The sequence below is a fragment of the Camelus bactrianus genome, chromosome 35 (genome assembly GCF_048773025.1).
Source record: "Camelus bactrianus isolate YW-2024 breed Bactrian camel chromosome 35, ASM4877302v1, whole genome shotgun sequence".
In the NCBI taxonomy this organism is placed as follows: Eukaryota; Metazoa; Chordata; class Mammalia; order Artiodactyla; family Camelidae; genus Camelus; species Camelus bactrianus.
In genome coordinates, this window is record NC_133573.1 from 29,993,377 (window position 1) to 30,014,409 (window position 21,033).

Here is a 21,033-nt window from a genome sequence, read left to right on the forward strand (position 1 = left end):
ATGTTCTGTAAGTGGGCTGAGGAACAGGGGCGCTTAGGACGTGGCAAGTTCCCTTCTCAAAGTGCTAGCCCCTGGCTGCTGTCTCTCCTGATCGCATCAGCTGGAGCCACCCCCACCCTGCCAAAAAATAAACGCACGAATGTCTAACCAGTCACCCGGACCGCGGACCTGCAGGAGCAGGGCTGCTGGTGCCTGCTGCCTAAATGTCTGACTTCCGACCCTGAGACAGAACAGGCACCACCCGGGAGCACGTTCCAGAGGCCAGGCCTGAGGAACAGAGGCTCCTGGCAGAACAGTTTTCTTCAAAACAGTCACCTTCCTCGGAGTTTCACAGCGTCCTTAAATCTCCTCTCATCCATCGCCTTTTGTACATCTTGGGTCTTTAAGGAAATAAGGAAAAGGAAGAAAGGTGTCAGGACTCTGTGCATCCTCGGAGCCAGGCTGGGGGCTCGGAACCAGCTCCGTCCTTCCATCCTGGGTCCCCTCCCATCTGACCTCACAGCGGCAGCCCGGGGTCACGAGCCTGTACTGCCCGGCTGGGGTGTGAGGGGGACGCCCAGGCCGCCTGCCCAGGCTGCTTCGTAGAAAAGGACACGGTGGCCCCGCCGGCCACGCCAAGGTAAGCAGGTCCTGAGATCTTAGGGTTGTGCCCCACGAGAGCACGGCCAGAAGGAAAGGCTCTGAAAAATCCCCACGTGACTCTGGTGAGGAAAGCGCAGACAGAACCACCCCTGCCCAGGGAGCGGAGGGTGGGGTGGGGCCGCTGGAGCGGAGGCGGGTGGAGGGGCTGGGGGGGCCCTGGGGCAGAGCACATGGGGACCAGCACCGGCTCGGCCGCTTTGAAGCCCAGGGTCCTAGGGAAGCCATCCATCTCTCAACTTCAGTTTCTTCCTCTGGTAAGAAAGGGGCCCCTCCTTCTGGTGCTGTCTGTGGGGCAGCACACACCAGAGCCCCAGGGAGTCCCCGCCAGGCAGCAGGGGGTCGGGAGCGGCTCACCGCGGCTCTGTGAGCCATCTGGCTGATGTACCACGATGTACAGTTGTCTGAGGACAAGCCAGTGGTCCCACCGCCTGTCCGTCTCGGAAGGGACAGAGCGACACTGGGCAGGAGAAACGTGCTTAAGATAAATGACTGCTATAGTTCCACGTCTCTTCTCGTGAGCCCTCACTCACACACGTGCACACGTGTGTGCACACACGTGCACATGCCTGCACACCTACACACACACATGTGCGCACACGTGTGCACACTCACAGGCTTTGTTTACTGCCACAGGCGTTTGGAAATTATGTTTCTGAGATTACTTCTGACAAGTCCCATGACTTAATGACTTAACGACATCTCTACACGTTACAAAATACGTGTACTTCGGTGCCTCTGGGAAGACCAAAGAAGTGACAGTGGAGAACAGACTTTGAAAAATGAAACACGGTAACAATTTGTAATGCAGCTCCAGGGCCTCCTCACCGAGCGGACGGCCAGCTGGAAAACCAGTACCCACTCCCCGCGTCCACAGGCGGCACCCCGGGGCCTGGAGGAGGCCGTGTGTGTCAGGGAGTCACCCAAGCAGCCATCCATGCATCCCGTCACAGACGTGAAAGCCTCGGGGACAGGAGGGCAGGAGCCGTTGATGCTGCAGAGGCGGCAGTATCCCCCACCTCCGTGAAGCCCTCCCAGATCCCGCAGAGCTTTCTCCCCCAGCCTCTCTGGCCCTGGGCAGGGAGCTCATGGGTGCTCCACGGAAACCCCGTCTTAGGCTCAAGGCTCACTGTGGGGCAGTGGTGCCTGGTGTCACAGAATCGAGAAGGGCACCATTTGATGTCACAAACACTGCCGTCCCACCCATGGGGAGGGGCTCCCCACGTCCTGGGGACGGTCACTGACTCGGCCTGACAGGCCCCGGGCCCGAGCGCACGCTGCCCGCGCTCACCATCTGCACACACTCCATCAGCGGCAGCCGCACCGCCTGGTTCCCACTCAGCGACACCACGCAGGCTGGGGTCTCAGGGGTGGCCTGCAGGAGGGCGACCACGGCCTCCACCCCCATGCGGCTGGCCTGGAAACAACATTCTGATGGTCAGAGAGGGCGCCCCGCCAGGCCCGGAGACCACCTCAGTGCCCCCGGGTAGAGGGCCCCCTTGTTCTAAGCTCTGCCCTCCCTGCCTCCCTCCCCATCTCCTGCACCGCATCCCTGTGAGCTGCGTGGAGTCCTTCCCGCTTCCCTGTAACCCATGTAACCTCCTCCAGCAGAGTCTGACCCGGCGGGAACCGGCCAGGTGGAGGGGTGGGGAGGCCAGAGGCGTGGGGAGCAGAAAACTGAGTGCTGGCCTCTTTCTTGAAAACTGCACGTGGGTGGGTGCCTTTGCACCTTCTGGGTTTTGTCCTGGAGGCCCCACGTTTGGTGGGTCTCCCAGCGTCTGGGTGACCGGGGGCCTAGGAACCCCTGGGCTGGCTGGGGTCCAGTGAGCCCACGGCCCGTAGCACCTCGGGGTCCAGCGCTGGGGGCAGGAGATGCTATTGACCCGAAGGCCCTGCTCGGCGTCATTCAGCATTCCCAGCAGGCTGGTCCTCGTGTCGCCCCAGAAGTACTCCTTTCTGCATGGAGATGCCTGACCATTCCCACCCTCACTTACCAGAATCCTGTCAAATGCTGACGGCGTCCCGCCTCTTTGCACATGTCCCAGGATGGTCACTCGCGTGTCGTAACCCAGCTGCGTGACCACGAGCTGTGGGGAAACACCTCTGTCAGAAGCCCGGGCACGGCGGCCCCTTCGAGGGGTCTGTCCGTCCCTGCAGACCTGCGTGGGGGGGGGTAGATTCTAGTTCCTAACTTCCACTTCCTGAAGGAACGTCGAGCAGCTTGCTGGAATTAACTTTTGGAAAGGGCTGCTTTTATTGTCAAATAAGGTCTGTCTCTCCTACCTCACTCGTGGACACAGTGACACGACTGTTAATCCCGCTTCTATCACGTGTATCGTGGTGATGCTTCTGAAGCATTAACGCTTTATAAAGACGTGACCCTCTCCCTGAATCCCCGTGCACTCGTACAATCTTGTTGAAGAGCACGACACAGCAAAACCAAGCTGCCCCTCAGCCCGGGGCCGGGGAAACCAGCCGGGCGGCGGGGACTGGCCCCCTGCCTTCACTGGGCCTCATTTACTCCATAAAAACCATGGGGTCGGGTGGCAGCAGTCCCCGGTCCCCTCTGGCACCACATCCCCCATCTCATCTCAGCTTCAACTTTCAGACGACCTTTGCTCTGAGCGTGCCGACGACGTCTGTAAGCAGTGACAGATGGCTTTCACGCACGTCTCTCAATATTTCGCTATTCGGGTGAATGGCTGGTCTGGGATTGCAGAGAAGCCAACTTGCAAGGCCAAGTTGAGAACGTGCTCGGCCCTGACAGATGGCTTCCATCCGAGCCAGCAGCAAGTCCAGAACCTGCCTGGTCACCCCTGCAGCCCGGGAGCGGGCCCGGTGGACCCCGCACGGCCCGACCAGCCAGCACCTGCCCGGCTACCCTGCGGCAGCGCGACCATGGGGTCAGGCCATGCGGGCCGAGGGGTGGCGGCTCAGACAGGAAGGGCGGCTCGGCTGGTGCTCAGGGTGGAGAGGGGACGGGCTCGTGGGGCAGCCGGCGCCCAGAGCTGGAGCCGTCTATGCCCACCCGACCGCAGCTCCTCTGTCTGCTGGGGGGACCCCCAGGGCCTTTGGGAACGTTCCCCACAGAGTTCTGGAGGCACAGGCTCTCCGGAAGTCAGGGGCTGGGCGACTCTCATGCCATTAAAGTTATGAGTCATTATGAAAATACTTTTCACTATCAGAAAGAACAGAAAGGTATTTAAACATTGACACACCACCCCAAAGCACCCCCCCGCCCGGGGCGCTCGCATCTTGTGTTTCCAGGCGGGCGGAGTCGGACACACTCACCTCCTTGATTTGCTCAGAGGTGATGGGTTTATTCTGGGTATCGATGGCTCCTTCTGCCACAATGATGATGTTCAGCCTTTTTTTCCGGGCGCGGTTCTGAGGAGGCAGAAGACGAGGACCCTCAAGTGCCTGAGCCAGTCTCAACGACAGGGCAGGCCCCCTGCCCCAGTGGGCCACCTCTCTCCAGGGAGAAACGGTCACCGGGCTTCACCAGCGCTGCTCCTGATGGCGCGGCAGGTGAAGCCAGGTGCTCTGGGTGAGCAGGTGGGACGGGCCTGGGGACGCAGCAGCTGCTGTGATGTCCCACAGACCCTGACCCCCGACGGCAATGAGCTCGGAGGCTGCGCCCTCCCCCCACGAGGCGGGTCCCCACTGCAAGCCTGCCCTGTCATCTCCTTCGGAAGCCAAGCTTCCTGCCACCTCCCTGGGAACCCCGCCCCAGCCCTGAGTCAAGGCCGGAATTCTCGGCCTTTGTGGTGGGACAGCGCTGGCCCCAGGCCGGGACACGAGGGATGGGGGCCCCCACCACAGGAACAGCCAGGCGGGCACCATCCCCACCTGGGGCTGCTCGCAGGCTCACGGCAGTCACCCAGCGATGCCCCAGATTGCTCTCAGTAAGTCTGTTCTCTACAAAGTCCCAGATTAAGGGCCCTCTGGGGGAGGGGGTGGCACGTGGGGCCGTGGGGCCCAGAGCTGGCAGTGCCTGGGGTGAGCCGCCGGGGAGGCCAGAGGGCGTCAGCCCGGGGGGCTGTTCTGGGGAGGCTCGGCCCATCCCGCGCGGGGCGTCACGAACGCTCGCGCTGTTGCTTTATGATGAGCATGGAATGTGCCAAACTTCGGAGAACGTGGATCACAAACACCTTCTAAAAGGTGTAAACATATCGGCACAAGAGCGATTATTTCAGCGTCGCGCGAAACGGCAAGAATGGAATCGACGATGTGCCCACAAACAGGAGACGTGCCAGACAGACGGGCCCTGCCCTAGGACCCCGACGCCCCGAGCCCTTCCCCGCTTCACGCTGAAGTGCCTGACTTACATCCTGGGACGACAGTCCGGCAGGATGCTTAGAAACCCCCGCGGTCCTGCACTGATAACCAATAAAAACGAGTTGCAGGCAGACTGCTATCAAGTGTTTGCGCCCAAGGAGTTTAAGCCGTCAGTCCTGACTCTGCCACCACCCGGAGGTGGGGGGTGGGGTCCAAGCACGTCCTTACCCGCCTCCTAGCTGACGGAGCACTTCACAGAGCCTGCAACTCAAGAAGGTTTGCAGATAAGACCACGTGGCTACAGAAATAACGTTGAAATCTAAACATCAGGGCTTAAAAGCCACCACCTGCCTCAGCCCTGCGACCTCACTGCTGACCTTCCGACCAGCCAAGCACTTCCTGCGACAAGGGGCGGCCGCTAGACCTTGGCCAGTGCAGTGTCCTCGTGGGCCAGGCCAGGGACTTGGGTGGGAGGAGGCTGGCAGGGACGGGCATGCCCGAGGTCATGCGCCGGCGGGTGGTGACGAAGGGACGTCCTCAGTGCTGCAGAGATGAACCGGTCTAACAGGAGGCTCAGTGCTTACCCCCTGCGGCCAGCCACATGCCCCACGCCACCCGGCCGGCGGAGATGGCCACCACATCCCCGGTCAGAGCCACGGGACAGTGAACTTAAACTGCTGCTTCAGCGGGAACAGGCATCCTTTGGGTGCGTTCGGGCTTCCCTGGCTCGTGACAGCTGAGCTCTGGTCTCAGGAGGGTGCGTGGTTCTTCCTGGTAAAGGCACAGCTGTTGCCAACAGCTTCTGGCACAGGTTTTAGGTCAGCAGAGCTTCTCTGATATGTTGCAGGAATTCCTTTCTTGGAAGCATCACCTTGAAGGAGACGGCATGCGGGTCCCGCATGCAGAGCCCACGTGTTTGTTGAGCGCGGCTGTAAGTGCCTGCTGCCGCAGGCTTACGTTTTCACTGAGCGAACACTGATAAGCTGGTTGTGGGACGAAGGGAAGGGAAATCCCTGTGCGCTGGGATTTCCGTCCTGAAGCTAACCTCGCTGCACGTCGTGTTACATGAGGCCTTGCGTGCCTCAGAAGCCCGGGGTGGGGGAGGCGGGATCTGCGCACACTGACAATTCATAGCGTGAAACATCAGCCCCAGGCAGAGGAGGGCAGGCCTGGCTCAGAGGAAACAGCCGACGGTCAGACCCCCGGCCAGGCCAGCGTGATGGGGACCTTGTGGCGGAAAGAGCTGCCCCTACACGGGCCACACGCTGTGACGGGGCCTTGATGGGGGCCGCACGCAGGTCCCCGCCCACTGTCACGTTCCGCAGACCCCGCGCACTCTCACCACCTTCTCCTCTGACAGCTGTAACCGCCGCCTTGCTTGGAAACAGAAACGCTCGACCGTCACTCCCTGAATCACTGTCCGCAACAGCGCGAGGTGGACGGACACGCCCAGATCCCAGCCACAAGCCTGAGTCATTGTGACCGGAAAGCGTCCACCTGCTTAGAACACTCTCCAAACTGAGGATGCTAAAGGCCGCCACAGATCACAGCCAGGGCGGCACGGCGGGCACCGAGGAGGCAGGCAGAGCGCCACTCACCTCCGACAGCTTGACGCACATGCTCTCCTGCCAGCCTTCTTCTGGTGGAGACTCCGGAAGGAACACCCAGTCGGCCCCGCAGGCCAAGGCGCTCACCAGGGCCAGGTACCTGTGTGGACACCGCAATGGCCATGTGAGGCTGCCGCCCACCAGGCACCCAGGGCTCGGGGATGGCGGCCCCAGGCAGACAGGACCCCGCGGGGTCCCATGAACCCTTCCTGGGACACTGCGCTGGGGTGCAGGGCTCCCTCCATCCCATTCGCGTCCGCACATACGCACCCGCAGTGTCTCCCCATCACCTCCAGAACGAAGGTCCGCTGGTGGCTGGAAAAGAGAAACACTCACTCAGCACCGCGGGAAGAGCAGGCAAAGCAGAGGAAGGGGCTTCGCCCCACGGCAGGCGCCTGCGCTGCCCAAACACGCCCCGCTTTCCACAAAAGCAAACGCTGCTCAGAGTGCGTTTTGAGCTCTTCGGCACGTGGGGCTTCGGCAGCGCCTGTCACGTCTCACAGCCCGTGATCGCTGGTGCCGAGACGCGCCCGCGCCGCCAGGACGCCCGTCCACGCCCCTCCCGGGATGATGGCTTCTCCCAGCCAGAACGGGCGGCCGGCTGTCGCCCACAGCACGCTCAGGAGATGGCAGTCCCAGAGTCGGGTCAGCGTCCAGCGACGCTGGCCTTTCCACACAAAGGGAGACTAACGGCCCAGGGCAGCCCTGGGGAGGGTGGAGGGGCAGCTTGGCCCCCAGCGGCCGCGGGTCTGTGGGGCGAGGCGCTGACCGAGCGGCCAGGGCGTCGGCCCTGAGACGGGGGGGCCCGGGGCCTGGGTCCTCCCTCACACGGCTCCCATGGGCGAGCATCAGAGACCCCGGGTGCTGCGGGTGGCGTCAGTAGGAAAGGCTCTGCCCTGAGTCCACATCACGTGGACAGAACGTCACTGCTCGTGGACACTTTGGGAAACCTGCAGGCAGATGTGCGACGATGGGGAGGGGCGTCTGCGCGCGGCTCTAACAGGGGGCATCAACGTTGAGACTGCCTTCCTGCAATTCCTGCAGGAGCCCTTTGGACGAGACTGTTTTAGGTGAAGATTCTTTCTTCTTTTTTCTAAATTCTCTCCAACAAACACATTTTTATGATTGGGAGGGGGTGACTTTTTCAAGTTGAAAATGAGAAGTAGACCAGAAAGCCGTCGTCCTCCGTGGACCCTTCCGGAGCCCGCAGTGAGGACCAACGCGCTCCCACATCTCCAGCCCAGTGCCCCGCCCGCGCACCCCACCCCGTGTCCTCACCTCTGTGCAGTCGTCATGATGGCGTCCACGACCTCGATGATCCTGTGCAGGGCCGAGTCCGTGCCGATGGTCATGTCCGTGCCGCAGAAGTCGTTGTCGATGGAGCCCACCATCCCCACCACGTTGAGGTAGGAGTGCTTCTGCACCTCCTCCTTGTCGATCTTGCCTGCGTCGGGGACAAGCGACACCCCCTCTGTCACCGGGCGCAGCCACGTGCTCCGTGGGCGCACCCGGGAAATCCACGCTTCTAAACGTGATTCCTCCCCATTTTCTTGTGTGTTCTCTGATTTCTACGCCACCTAATTCTGCACACTCAGAGAGAGAAAAGCCAAAGGGGGAGCTGGTGACACTGACAGAAGCTGTCATTTGACACCCAGACAAGAGCACCGACCCAGGTGTGAAAATTAAAAGGCGGCAGGCTTGTACATCGAGACTGGTGGAAAAGATCTGACTTCCGTCTGGTAAATGCTCAGAGAACTGTCTGCTCTGAGACGTGTCCCCACCCCAGGATTAAGCCCCTAAGAGTTTTGTTCAACTGTCACACCGACTCCTTACAGACCCCTGGAGCCTCCATCTCTAGTCATGTCTACTCTTTGCTCTCTGGAAAGGCGCACGGGGCTGGCAGATCTGCTTAGAGGGAACCAGAATGATCAGGTCAGAGTCGGGGCAGTCAGGATGGGACTCAAGGGGCCCTTCCTCTCTGGAGTCACCACCGTGTGCCGGAACACGGTGCCCAGAGACGTCCCGGGGACCCGGCTGCCGGCGTCTGACAGCTGCTCTCCACTCCCCAGACAGACTTTACAGAAGTTGGGGTAACAGATTTAGTTCAAGTTTACACCTTTCACATGGTTGCTGTTAGTTCTGGCAATTTGCTGCCACTGGTCATACTGTATATTATGTTGCAATTAGGTAACAAGACATTTAAAAGAGGAAAGCCACCGAATATATAGGATTCTCAAAAATCCTTCATTCACAGCTTCAGAGACGATAAAGGACGATCTAACAGCAGACCATCACCGTCTAAACTCGAGTCTTGCAAAAACGGATACAGAGACCCCAGGGGAGCTGATGGTGAGGGGTGTCCACTGGCTGCTGTGAGCCAGGGCCACCCTCACAGCAGAGTGGGGGCCAGCACAAAACCTGACTCAGGTGGCTGCCGTTTGAGCATCACACAAAGCCAGGTGTCAACAGGGGACCAGGGCGCACAGGACGGTGGAATAAACGTTATACCTCTTACCTTTATTGATAGTGTTTGAGGCACAAGGCTAAGCCCTGAGGTGGTGACTGTAAGACCTGCATCACCAGTAGCAACACATGCTTTCCAGGACAGTAAACGGGCAGAATGTGCGCGCTCACAGCTCCCTCAAGGGAAGGGAAGATGAACGGGGGACAGAAACCCACGCGCGAGGAAGCGAGGCCTACCATCCTGGGCCAGCTGCTCCAGCAGCCCGCTCCACTCTTTCCGGAAGATGTTGGCGCCGGTGAGACTGCCGTCCCCACCGATCACACACAGGTTGGTGATGCCCAGCTGGATCAAGTTATAAGCAGCCTTCAAGCGGCCTTCCCGGGAACGAAAGTCCTTGCACCGGGCGCTGCCGATAATGGTCCCTCCCTGGAAAGGAAAGAAAACCATGTTTGTTTATCTCCTCCCAACTGGACAGAAAGCAGGATGGATCCGCATGTGTGAGTGCCGATGTCTGAACACAGGACTTTCAGGGTCTAGGTTTCCCCCCTTTTGAGCTTCTGAGTCGGTCAACTGTGAAAGTGCAGAGTTTTCCCATTTTTAGTTCCATCCTGGAATTCTGTGGATACAGATGCTGCATCGTTCCCCAGGGGAAGAGGAGGGTGTGAAACAAGGATGAACGGCATCCGTCCGCTCGACACACAGAGGGGAAGAGTCTGCGCGAGATGACGGCCGTCCTGTGGGAGCTGTCCAGCACGGGGAGGGCTGCACCCCGCGCAGACTCTGAGCCCACCGCTGGCCCAGCGCTGGTCACCAGCCACGGCCAGAGAAGCACGGTGTCTAGGCCCCGGGGAACGAGGCTCTTCCCCTGTTAGCCGGGCTCGCAAGTGCAGACAAAGTGGGAATCTGTGAACCAAAGGGATTTATCTTTGCATGACATCCCCCCCGCCCCACCCCTTTTTAAAGGCTAAATCTTAAGAAAACTTTAGTTGGATTATCCAAACCTTCCGGCAAGAGAAATCATGATTTTTCATACTTGGTTTTGCAAAAGCAAAGGGTTCTTAGTTGAATTTAGAAAAATACCGGGTGCCTTCACACAAATCACGCACACACACACACACACACACTTAGGGAATTTCCATTCCTGCAGAAACTCGGAGGGCACACTTGCTTCCCAAAGCAAGGTGTTGATGCTTTTTCTCTGGGGTCACGTTGACTGATGGCAGCCAGCAGGACGGGGCAGCGCTGGGACCTGGCGCAGCAGAGGCCAGCCTGGGTGACAGGTGCAGGGTGCAGAGCCCAGATAAGCCGGTTCTCTGGACTTTGATTTGACCAAGAGCGATTAGAGGGTCATGTGATTTCTAACAACTGGAAGTTAAGTCAGCAACCCATAAACATAGAGGAGATAACGTGGACAGGGCCCCAGGAATGAAACCAGGACTGACCGGGTTGCAAAGAAGTGGGCACTGCTCACGCACTCACACACACACACACACTCAGCCACACTTGAACTTCCTACCTTTCCACCCAAAGCAGGACAGAAGTGCTCCCCTCACACACGGCTTTACTGTCTGGAATTCAGATAATACTGTCTTGAGTCTTTGTAAATATCACCCTCCCTAAGTATCCAGGGTTGTCAAACTTCCCTTCAGACTCTTCCCAGGAGTCACAGAGCAAAAAGTTCAAGTACAGACGTGTGAGTCGGTGACCACACCCGCAGGGCACTGCCCCCCAGCTTTACTGACACAATCGACTCATAACGTTGTGTGAGTTGAAGGAGCAGGTTGTGGCGATTTGCTACATGTAACCTTGTGAAATGATTACGCTCTGCAGTTAGTTAATACATCAGTCAATCCACATTAAGTATCTTCGTGTGGTGAGAGCTTTTAAGACCTACTCTCTTAGTAACTTTCAAATATGTAAGACAGCATGGTTAACATTTTTTAAGGTACAAACATGATGACTTAATATTGGTACACACTGTGACGTGATCACCACAACCAAGTTAATTAACACCTCCACCACCTCACAGGGCTTCCGTGTGCGTGTGCACGTGCATGCGCGTGTGTGTGGTGACAACACTTAAGATTTACTCTCTGAGCAACGCTCAGGTCCGCAACACAGCACTGTTAACAGCAGTCATCACACTGCACATTCAATCCAGAAGTTAACTCATCTTATCACTTGAAGTCTATGTCTTTTGACCATTATCTCCTCATTTCTGCAAACGTCCAGCCCCTGGCAACCACCATTCTACTCTGTTCCTGCGAGTTTGGCTTTTTTAGATTCCGTCTCTCAGTGAGATCATGCAGTGTTGGTCTTTCTGGGTCTGTCATTTCATTTAACATAATGTCCTCAGTGTGGTCCTACATTGCAGAAGGTCCCTTTTTATGGCTAAGTAATATTCCATTTATATTGATGTACCATGTTTTTTCATCCCTTCTTTGTTGCACCAGCACCTTCAGAGGGAAGGTACCAGTTTGGGTTCCTTCAATTAAAAAAAAAAATGCAATAGTCACAGATCAGTACATTTCAAAAGCTCAAACCTCAAATAAAGAGCTTTTCATGAAGTCCATTCTGTCCACATAATCTATTTCTGAACGGATCTGGAGCCTTCAGTAAGCTACATTGCTCTAGGAATTTATTAGGCATAAAATACTCAGGCAGGTCACTTTTAAATCCCAGGGAAGCAACTATTCCCCTGAGGTGGTAATTGCTTCATCCTCGTGCACACGGAGGAACCAGCCCTGTCTGGGTCAGGCCAGGACAGGGATTCTGTTTCCACTGAAGCCCCAGCCCTGGGAGGCAGCTGGGCGGGACCTTCCCCGGGCTTCCGTGCGCAGCTGCGAAGTGACTCCTAAAACCCAGCAGGCATGGAGACTTGCCACTAAACACACAGCACCAACAAACCAAAGCTGCGCCTACATGAATCTGCTCTAAAAAATGCCAGCGCCCCTGCCAGTACCCGGTTACCACAGCTCTCGTGTGTGACATTTCAGTGCAAGGACAGTTCCTCAGTGTGCCTGGTGCAAAGCTCTTTAACATTTTTAATTAAATGGCAAATTCAGGAGGCTTTCTTTCCACGTGAGTAAGTAAGAGTGACGCCAGCAAGGCAGCGCATTTCCAAGCATTACTGCAGCACAAGCACAAAAGCCTCAAACGAGAGGGCTCCTCAGGGGAACAGGCCGGGAGCGCGGAAACCCAGTGCGTACCACTTGCAGGATGCTGGAGACGCTCTCCCAGTCCGCCTCGACGATGTTGCTGCCGCCGTCCACCATGCCCTGGTAGCCCTGGGGGGAGAAGGACAGCTTTTAAGACGGGGTCACCACACTGCGACAGTCATGCATCCACAAACTCCACAAATCGGAACCGCCGGTGACCGTGAACCCCAGTTCCTAGGAGACCAGTGGTTGGAAGGCACGGTGCGACGCCAGCGCTCCTTTGGAGCAGAAAATGGTGCCAACACCTCAGACTGGATGGGGATTTCTACCGGCTCCCCCAGAGTCCTGTGGGGAGTAAGAGAGTCTGCCTGCTGCCTGAGGGCTCCTGGAGACGGAAAGGGGCACATCTGCCCAACACTGTTGGTGATTCAACACAAGCCCGCTGAGAACAGGGGTGTCGATCGCCCCACGTACAGGAAAGCGTCGCGGCGAGGGCCCCCGTCTGCCGGGCGATCTGCACCTCCGTCTACACTCAGGAGAGCGAGCTCAGAAGCACAGCCGGGTGTCTCCCCAGCAGTCAGTCCCCCTCACCTTCCCGTCATGACACTTTATTTACTGCACTGCGGGGAGGGGTCCCTGAGGGAGTCTGGACAGTGATGCACATCTGCCCAGAAGCCCGAAGACGAGCACCTTTTGGCCCCAAGTGCATCTGATTTCCCCGCAGGACATACAGCGTCGAGAGTTACAGACACGTGCGTTCCCGTCTCTGTCTGCATGACCCACTTTCCAGGATGTTTATCCCTGAAAGGGAATAGGCTCCCGCCATCTATAAACGTTTATCATAATAGATTATTATTGTGGATTCCTTCCCCCTAGTTACTGAAGGTCAAGAGGAAATTAAAAAAGAAAAGAATATAGGTTAAAAAAAATGAAACAGCCACTGAGCATAGAGTCTTGTGCAAAAACTAACCTACAGTGCGGGCACCTTTAGGGGGGGTCAGTTGGTCTATTTATAAGTGTAAAACTTCCATCCAAATACATTATATACAACACATAACACTGTACTAGCGCGTCACGCCGTAACACCGGGTCATACACGCGCTTTACGCGGTGCGCGTGTAACGTGCACGTAGCATACGGCGCAGACCCTCACACGTCACACACGAGGAGCCTGCTCGCGGCCGCCCCCTGTTCTACCGGAGTCCCTGCTCACTCCCTCCCCAGTCGTCATGTAAAGGACACGAGAGGACACACCCCTGTACGTATGTGTTTATATACTGACAGACGTAACGTACGGTTCCGATACCACACACACATCACACGTCGCTGTAACGCATCACATAATGCATCAGTGCCGCACAAGAATACACACGTGCCCGTGCGCGTGTGTGGAGTCCAGTGTTACGCACGTGACCAACGGCGCAGGAGACAGCTGGGAATGACCCAGAGCAGGGAGAAGCTGGCGGCGGGCTGCCGGCCGCTGTCACCCGGGACCCGTGCTTTCGCGGAGGAGCACTGGGGCTTGCTGCAGACACGCCTGGGTCCAACTCTAGGGACCCCTTTTCCCTTTTTGTCTCCATCTCCCTTATTCCCGAAAACCATACAAGGTACACATTTTTAGCCTATTCTATTTAAAGGGCAGGTCCCAGGGTGGCTGTCACCGTGGAGGGTGAGGGTGACAAGCTCGAGTGTGACGTGACGCAGGCCTCCCTCCGGAAGGGGAGCTTATCAGAGGCGCTATGTCAGTGGCGCCCCGGCATGGAAGCGCCCTCAGACAGGCGCCACGCCCCGCAGACAGCCTGCCGCTCCAGGAGCAAATGCAGAGATGCCCTCCCCTCTTCCAAGTGCCCCCCAGGGGTTGCTTCGACAGAATATTAAAAACAGAGAGGTAGACAGACAGATGGCAGACAGACGGTAGGTGATAAGTGAGAGATGACAGATGGACGATGTGGGAGTGAGTCTCGCGTCAGGGTCATCCCCTAGCTGACCCCCAGCCCCAGGCTCCCGGGTCTGGGGAGAGCCTCGCCCGCCTGCACAGAAGGTCCAGGTGGACGGACCGCAGTGGGTGGGGCTGTGGACGTTCACGTCTAGGGAGCCCGGGAGGCCGGGGAAGAGCAGGTGAGCAGCCTGCGCCTGCGTCCAAGTTTCAGGCCCTCGGCCACCGTGCCGACGTGCACCCCGCAGGGAAGGGTGGCGTCTTAGCATCCAAGCCCGAGTGCTTCTGAGAACGAGGAGACATCACCATGCTCAGGCCAGAAGAGCGGGCAGAGCCGGGGGGTGGGGGGGGAGAACTCGGCCGACTCTGAGGCTCTGACAAAACAGAATGCAAAAACGAAGAAACCGGCCAGGCCCCCATGTGCCGCTTCCGAGGAGGACACCCAGGTAGCGACGGGGGGGGGGGGGGGGAGATGCCAGGGGCGGCTCGGCCGCACAGACAGCAGGACTGACGTGAGCTGACCCCTGCTCCTCAGCCAGGAAGCACAGGCGATCTGCTGCTTCCCACACGCCAGGCCTGGAAGGGAAAAGCTCCTTTCCCTTATTTCTGAGAATTTGAATACAGATTAAAAAAAAATTGCAAATCCCTGTGCCCCCAGAGTACGAACATGGAAAACTGTCCTACAAAGCACAGCACTTATTCTGAGAAGTCAAACGTCCTCCCGAAGCAACCTGATGGCTCTGCGCAGCCTGGACCCCTACAATAAAGATGGTGACTAAGGGACAAGTCAGCGGGAGCTGCGCTCAGAGCGCCCTCAGCGCACACACGGGCGGGCGGGCCGCAGGAAGTGACTCATTCTTTACTTTGCAAAGTCATCCGGCCTGTGCAACGTTTGAAAAGCCATTCCCGGCCACGGCGTCACGCTGTCTTCTGCTCACACAGAAGATGCCGGCAGCTGAGGAAGGCCCGCTCCGCGCAGATGCGCTGTGATTTGTAGCTTCAGACGAGGTTTTCCTCCTGAGGTCTCCTTAGAAGGTGAGGAGTTTTTCCAGTGGAGCCAGAGCCCAAAATGCTTCCTCAAGGTCTCTTTTGAAATCTGCCTTCAGAGCCAGTTCTATGACTCACGTTAAAAAAACAGACCACAAAACCTCTGAAGCCACACTCGGTTTTTGACCAGAAGGAACACCATCTCCTCGGCCCTGGTGCTTAAGGTGAACCCAGGAGACCCTCAGCCGGCTGCGTCAAATCCATCACTTCTAAGAGCTTGGCAGGGGCTCTGAAAGCCTTTTAACATCTTGTTTGAGATTGGTTTTCTTTCTTTTTTTTTTTTTAATGTGTTTAGAGGCTATGTCCGCCTGCAGAGACGAGCTCCCATGTCCTGAGTGCTTCTTGCATGCCAAATCATACATACATAGTATTACATACGCTCTATGTGCGTGTATATGTATACACACACACTAATTTAATGCTGACAGCTGCCCTTGCAAGAAACATGATCACCCCCCTCTCCCCCCCTTTTTTTTAAGCAGAGGTGCCTGAGATTGAGCCCAGGGCCCTGAGCGTGCTAAGCACGGGCTCTGCCACTGAGCGGCCCCCACCCCCTGTCTGAGACTGCTCTGAGTGAGGCCAGAACAAGCAGTCTCCAGACCGGTCGCCTAGAAGGCAGGGCCACGGGGAGGGGCGTTTTCAGGCCTCCGTCACATCTGTTCTGAGCAGGGCGAAAGCCAGTCCGCCCGAGGGCGGCTTTCCCTTAGGAGAGAGCTCGTGCGTATTGCTTAAAGCGAAAAGACCAGAGGGAAATTGCAGTCTTGTGCTACAGCGCAGGAGCCTTTTTCCTTTTAGGAATGATAAACGTGGTGTGGGCCCGCAAGCCTTCTCCAGTGGACGATGCTTTCTCACGTGTCTCGGACTCCTCCATCAGCAGCTCTGCTGGAATCGCGAGCAGCCCAAGGGCCAGAGGACACGACCTGCTGGACAGTCGCACGCTCCAGAAGCACCTTCAGACATGGTTCTCGCCGGGTTCAAACTCCCCCGGGGGTGGGGGGAGCAGTAAAGACCCACTTTTGCCCCTTGGAGAGTGAAGGTCTTTCCAAGTTAACGCCTTAATAAGCAAAGCTTTTTGCTCATAGAGCTTGGGCGCCAGCACAGAGCGAGGTCGGCTCTGAACCGCTCAAGGGTTAGTAAACACCGTCATGCAGAACTCGGTGCGGGTGCAGAGGCGGCGGGCGGTGACGGCTCTCCACATCAGTGATCTTCAAGGTTTAGGAGTCGTGAGGTCACTGAGCCTGTGGGAAGGCCATGGGCATCCTCCACACCCGCGCCCACCGGGGTCGAAGCGCAGGGACGCCCTCCTCTCGGGAACCAGTGGTCACCCCCGCTCGCCAGGGCCGATTCCCTGGCTTTGGGGAGGATGCCTGAGGATTTGTCCTCGGGGAGGTTTGGTCAACTCCAGAGTTCGGAACAGGTTAGAACACGACGCCCCACTGTCCTGCCCCTGCACTCTGTGCTTTTGGAAACCCGACACCAAACCGACTTACTCAACCCTCTGGCGTTATTAGGTTTCTTTAAGCCAAAGCTCGTCATGCACACTTCCTGCTCAGCTATAAACCGCGAAGACCCAGCAGGACAAGGCCAGGGGCTCCTGTCTCACAGTAACTTATCTGATCAGCCCACGGTGCTGTCGGTGGGAGGGGAGGCAGATTGCCATTCTCACAATCTGAACACTAAAACGATAACCGAATGTAGACGGTCTAAGGCCTCGGGCATGCTGGTGGTGGGAGGATCCAGCCAGGTCCCACGGAAGCAGCCAGCTGGGACCTGGCTCAGGGCAGGCCCACGATTGGAGAGAATTCCCTGGGGTTGTGACTGCTCTTCTCCATGATTCCGGGTGCGCACAAGCCAGCCTTCCACGGGGAAGGCAGGTCCCCCCACCCTCCGCATTCCCCAGGTCACCTGCCTTTGGTGAGTTGACTTAATTAAGGAGCTTAACCAGCCCAGCAAGGGACATGTTAGCAGAAGGGCCCAGCGATAACCCCTCCCTCTCAGCTGCTCAGGGACATGCCTACCTGTACCTGCCAGCATCACTAAGACCGTTTTTAGACGGGCACTTAGTGGTTAAGGAGTTTTGTCTTTAGGGAAGTTAAAATGCTGGAAGAGCATGGGTAAGACCTCACGGAGACAAGACCATGTGATTCTGGTCACCTCGCCTCGCCTGCACAGAACGTCTGGGGGCACTGACATGGGGAGAAAATGATGAAAAAGTCAGACACGGCCCCAGAGCGGGCATCCTAACCCCCCATCCTGCCCACATGTCCCAGCGTCCCAGAACTCCCGGCAAAGCCAGCGCTGTCACCCTCCCTCCAGCTTCACACCCGCCGTGAGACAGCCCAAGCTGCAGCTGGAGCCTCGGCTTCCGGGCAGGACGGCCGCTGCTGCCCTCCCTGGGAAAGCAGGTTTCTGTTGTTCGATCTCAACGTGACCTTTCTCACTGGAGAGGTTGTGAAAGCGGGCTGTTTGTCATATCCCAGAAGAAAAGTGATGTGCTTTGTGAAAAACAGAGGGTTTCTGCGAGGATGGGGAACAGGGTACCCATGTATTAACTGGCAACTAGAGCCTGTTTATCATCGCAGGATGTCAGGCTGGGAAGCCCAGGGCCCCCGCCAAGCGCAGCCCGGACGCAGGCTGGTCCGAGAGGGCCCCGGGGCTCCAGCGAGAAAGCCACTCGCCAGACCTCCTGTGACGGCTGAGGAGACCACAGATGAGCTCCCAACCTTGTGCTGACGCCCCTGGTCCTGTACGGTAGGAGGTCCTGGCTCCTCCAACCCACGCGGAATGAGCTGTTTTTTAACAGTAAAAAGATCACTGCTGAAAGCAGCGGGCACTTCCAGCCTCCCCTCAACGTGCGGAGGAGACATGGTGAGCCCTGCCACTTACAAGCGCCAGGCCTGAGCGAGCCAAGCTGTGGACAGTTCTTTTAAGGAGGAAAGACTTTTAACTTAGTCACATTTAAAGAGCTGTAGTAAGAATAAAGACTTTGTTTTTAACCTGCAGGAAAATCGAATAGGATTTGAACCTGTAGTAAACGAATCACAGCCTGGCCTCTTCTGTAGCCGAGAAGCATCAGCCGGTGACTCAGGACTTCCCCCACCTCCCTTCTGATCCACCTGAGCCTGGGGTGGTCCCCCCGTAGCAAGAGTCTTTTGCAAAAGGCATCTCTTGCCCTCACCATGTCCAAGAAGCTGCAGGCCCTCGTAAGTTTCTAAGGAAAAGCCTTATCTTAAAAGGAAAAACCAAAAATAAACCAACAACCGGCCCAAGAGGTGGAGAGAACGGGTTAATCCGGAGCCCGCCCCATCCCGGCCCAGAATGGCGCCCAAGGGCCAGGCACGCACCTCACGTAGCCTCGTCCCGGAGCTCCAGGCAGAACAAACCTGTGCCAGACCTGCTGCAGAAACACCAGTGTTTTCTGATCAGCACACTTCCCAGACCCTTTCTGCTCAAGAGGAAGCCGACACCCCTCGTTTAAATGACTTATGCTGACCTGTTTAACTGTTTTGATGGTGGAAACTTGAAAGCTCTAGGAGAAATCAGAAACCAGGCTAGGAATGGCCACATGTGCATCACTGAATGATGCTTTAAAAAATGAAACCAAACATCTTCTAAATTTGAGCCCCAAGGGGTCTAGGACGGTGGCCTCCAGCCAGGGGACATCTGCTGGGGTCAGAGGCAGGGATGCTCTGCCAACGGCACAGCACAGCCTGTACATCCACAACCTCCAGCTGCAGGTGCCACAGTCAAGAAGGAAGCCTGTCCGTCAGGACGTGACCCGGGTGGCAGACCAAGGCCCACAAGGACGCCCACAGTGCCGGGGTGGTCCACCGGGAAGTGACTCATCTGAGCACCGATTCTGCGCCTGGCAACGACCAGCGGAGTCAGACACCCCTAGCATCACGGCCCCCGTGCCGCGTCCGTGCACAGACTTTCTCCAAGTGCGGGAAGAGAAAACACGATTTTCACGGGACAGACGAGGAACCAGGGCCAGAAGGTTAACGTGCTGACCCCCAGCCAGTCAACCAGGTATGCACGTAGGTCCACACCCACCTCCCCAGACCCGGGGCGAGACATGTGTCAGCATCTGGGCGGCGGACGTTTCAAGAAGCAGTAAGGACGTTACATCACCTCATGCTGTCGGCAGTGTGGACAGGCCTCGTGCCCTCTTGGGGAAGGTCACACTCAACGGGCGAGCTTGGGTGGCACACATCCCACTGAGGACTGTTGTCTAAACGGGTCGGGGAAAAACTGGCAGATTTGAGAGATGTTTGGATTTCAGAATTACAGACACAGGGCCCTCACACCTGTGCTGAAAAAGAGGTGGCCGGATTCGGAGAGAGAGTGTTGACATGGTCAAAGTGCAGTCAGTGGGTGGAGGCCCACAGAGAGCCTAGGCTCCGGGCAGCCCCGAGGCGAGGCTCCCACTGGGGGCCCCTGTTCCGCGGGACGTGAAGGACAGACCCTGTTCACTAGAACTGCTTCTGTTTGGGGTGGGGGTGTCTTCGAGGAGCATGGCCCCGCCTTCAGACAGGCGGCTTCTGTTCCTATGTGCCCACCTCTAGGCTGTTCCCGAACACAAGAGCTTCAAAGTTCTGGTCATTCCCAGCACTGACCCCTGAAGGCTGCGCTCAGCCGGACGCCCCGAAATGCCCATAAAACGGTTACTCTGAAAATCAGAACCATCCTGACGCTACCCTGCACGTACGAGGCTTCTCTTTGGCATCTTCCTGACGGAGGAACCGCAGAATTCCCTGCACCCCTGAAGGGGGCGGGCTCCGTTCACTCAGGACTCCTCGCCGCCCACCTGTGGGAAGGGCGGGAAGTGGGGCTCCCAGTGACTGACAGCCCCTCAACCCCACTCAGAGAGGACACGAAGAACGTGGCCCCAGAGTGGGACCCCCGTCACCTACGAGGAAAGCGGGCCTGGGTGCCCTTTCCCGGTTGGCAACGTGGGGATAAACCAGCTTCTCTGTCGAGGCGCCCCCAAAGAGGCCCCGGCGCTCTAGGCTCGGGCTCGCCTGCTGCGCCCACCTCAGCTCCCCATCCTGACATGCGCGAAGGCTGGTGCGCATAGTCAGCCTGCATCCAAACAGCCCCCGAGCACAGGGGCAAGCACAGGACACGGAGCAGCAGGCAAACAAAACCCCACCACGCCCGGCCACCTGAGAGGGACGGCGCACAGGAGGCCAGTTGCCCCGTCAGTCCCACACCCACAGATTCGACGGCACCCCAGCCCCGCCCCCCAACAACGTCCACGCCACATGCAGACGCCACCCTCCGCGACGTGGGGCGTCGGGCCGCAGCCCTGGCCTCCTCCACCCACGAGAGCCCAGCCGCACTGCTGCCCCTCGATAATGGGGTGATCAAAAAATGTCTCCAGGCATCAGTGTGGGGGTGAAACACGCCCCATCACTGGTTTGTGGGGGTCTGAGCTCTCATCCCAGCCCCGCCGGTGACGAGAAGTGACACAGAGAAAGCAAACTGCCCACAACAAGTCTGTTTCTTCAATGAAGTAACTGAAATGACTTCCTCCCTCTGCTCCCCAACCTGCAAGGTCATGGTGAAGATCAAGGGAGTCTCGCAGGGGCGGAAGGGCACCCCCACCAGGGAGGCAACCGGAAGGGCCGGGGCCAGGCGATCAAAGGCGTCCTGGGGAACGTGCTGGAAACCGGAACCCTAAGGAAACTCGTCTTCAGCGAGTCTGAAACATTTTGTTACTTACACCAGAAAAGCCTGATCTGAGGGTGCTCGGACCCCCAGAAGGTGCTTGAAACCACACCCACTCCTTAGGAACTGCAGTCAGGCCAGGCTGTGGTATCTGCTCTCAAGTTCTAAGGCAGAGCAACCCCTCTGCAAAGTGAAATAAAATAAAAAGGCAGAGGAAACTCTACACTATGCACA

At 57.6% G+C, this 21,033-nt stretch overlaps 1 protein-coding gene across 4 annotated transcripts in view; it reads right to left on the reverse strand.

Moving 5' to 3' along the window:
- The window catches only part of PFKP (phosphofructokinase, platelet), a 48,724-nt gene that overhangs the window by 15,416 nt on the left and 12,275 nt on the right, over positions 1–21,033 (reverse strand). For all 4 annotated transcript variants that reach the window (XM_074358330.1, XM_074358328.1, XM_074358329.1 and 1 more), the window contains 9 exons: positions 12,198–12,275; positions 9,225–9,414; positions 7,803–7,968; positions 6,795–6,839; positions 6,516–6,624; positions 3,931–4,026; positions 2,634–2,726; positions 1,931–2,056; positions 316–380 (listed from right to left, as the gene is read on the reverse strand). In XM_074358330.1, the coding sequence (XP_074214431.1) occupies positions 316–380; positions 1,931–2,056; positions 2,634–2,726; positions 3,931–4,026; positions 6,516–6,624; positions 6,795–6,839; positions 7,803–7,968; positions 9,225–9,414; positions 12,198–12,275 (968 nt within the window). The remainder of the gene's footprint in view (positions 1–315; positions 381–1,930; positions 2,057–2,633; positions 2,727–3,930; positions 4,027–6,515; positions 6,625–6,794; positions 6,840–7,802; positions 7,969–9,224; positions 9,415–12,197; positions 12,276–21,033) is intronic.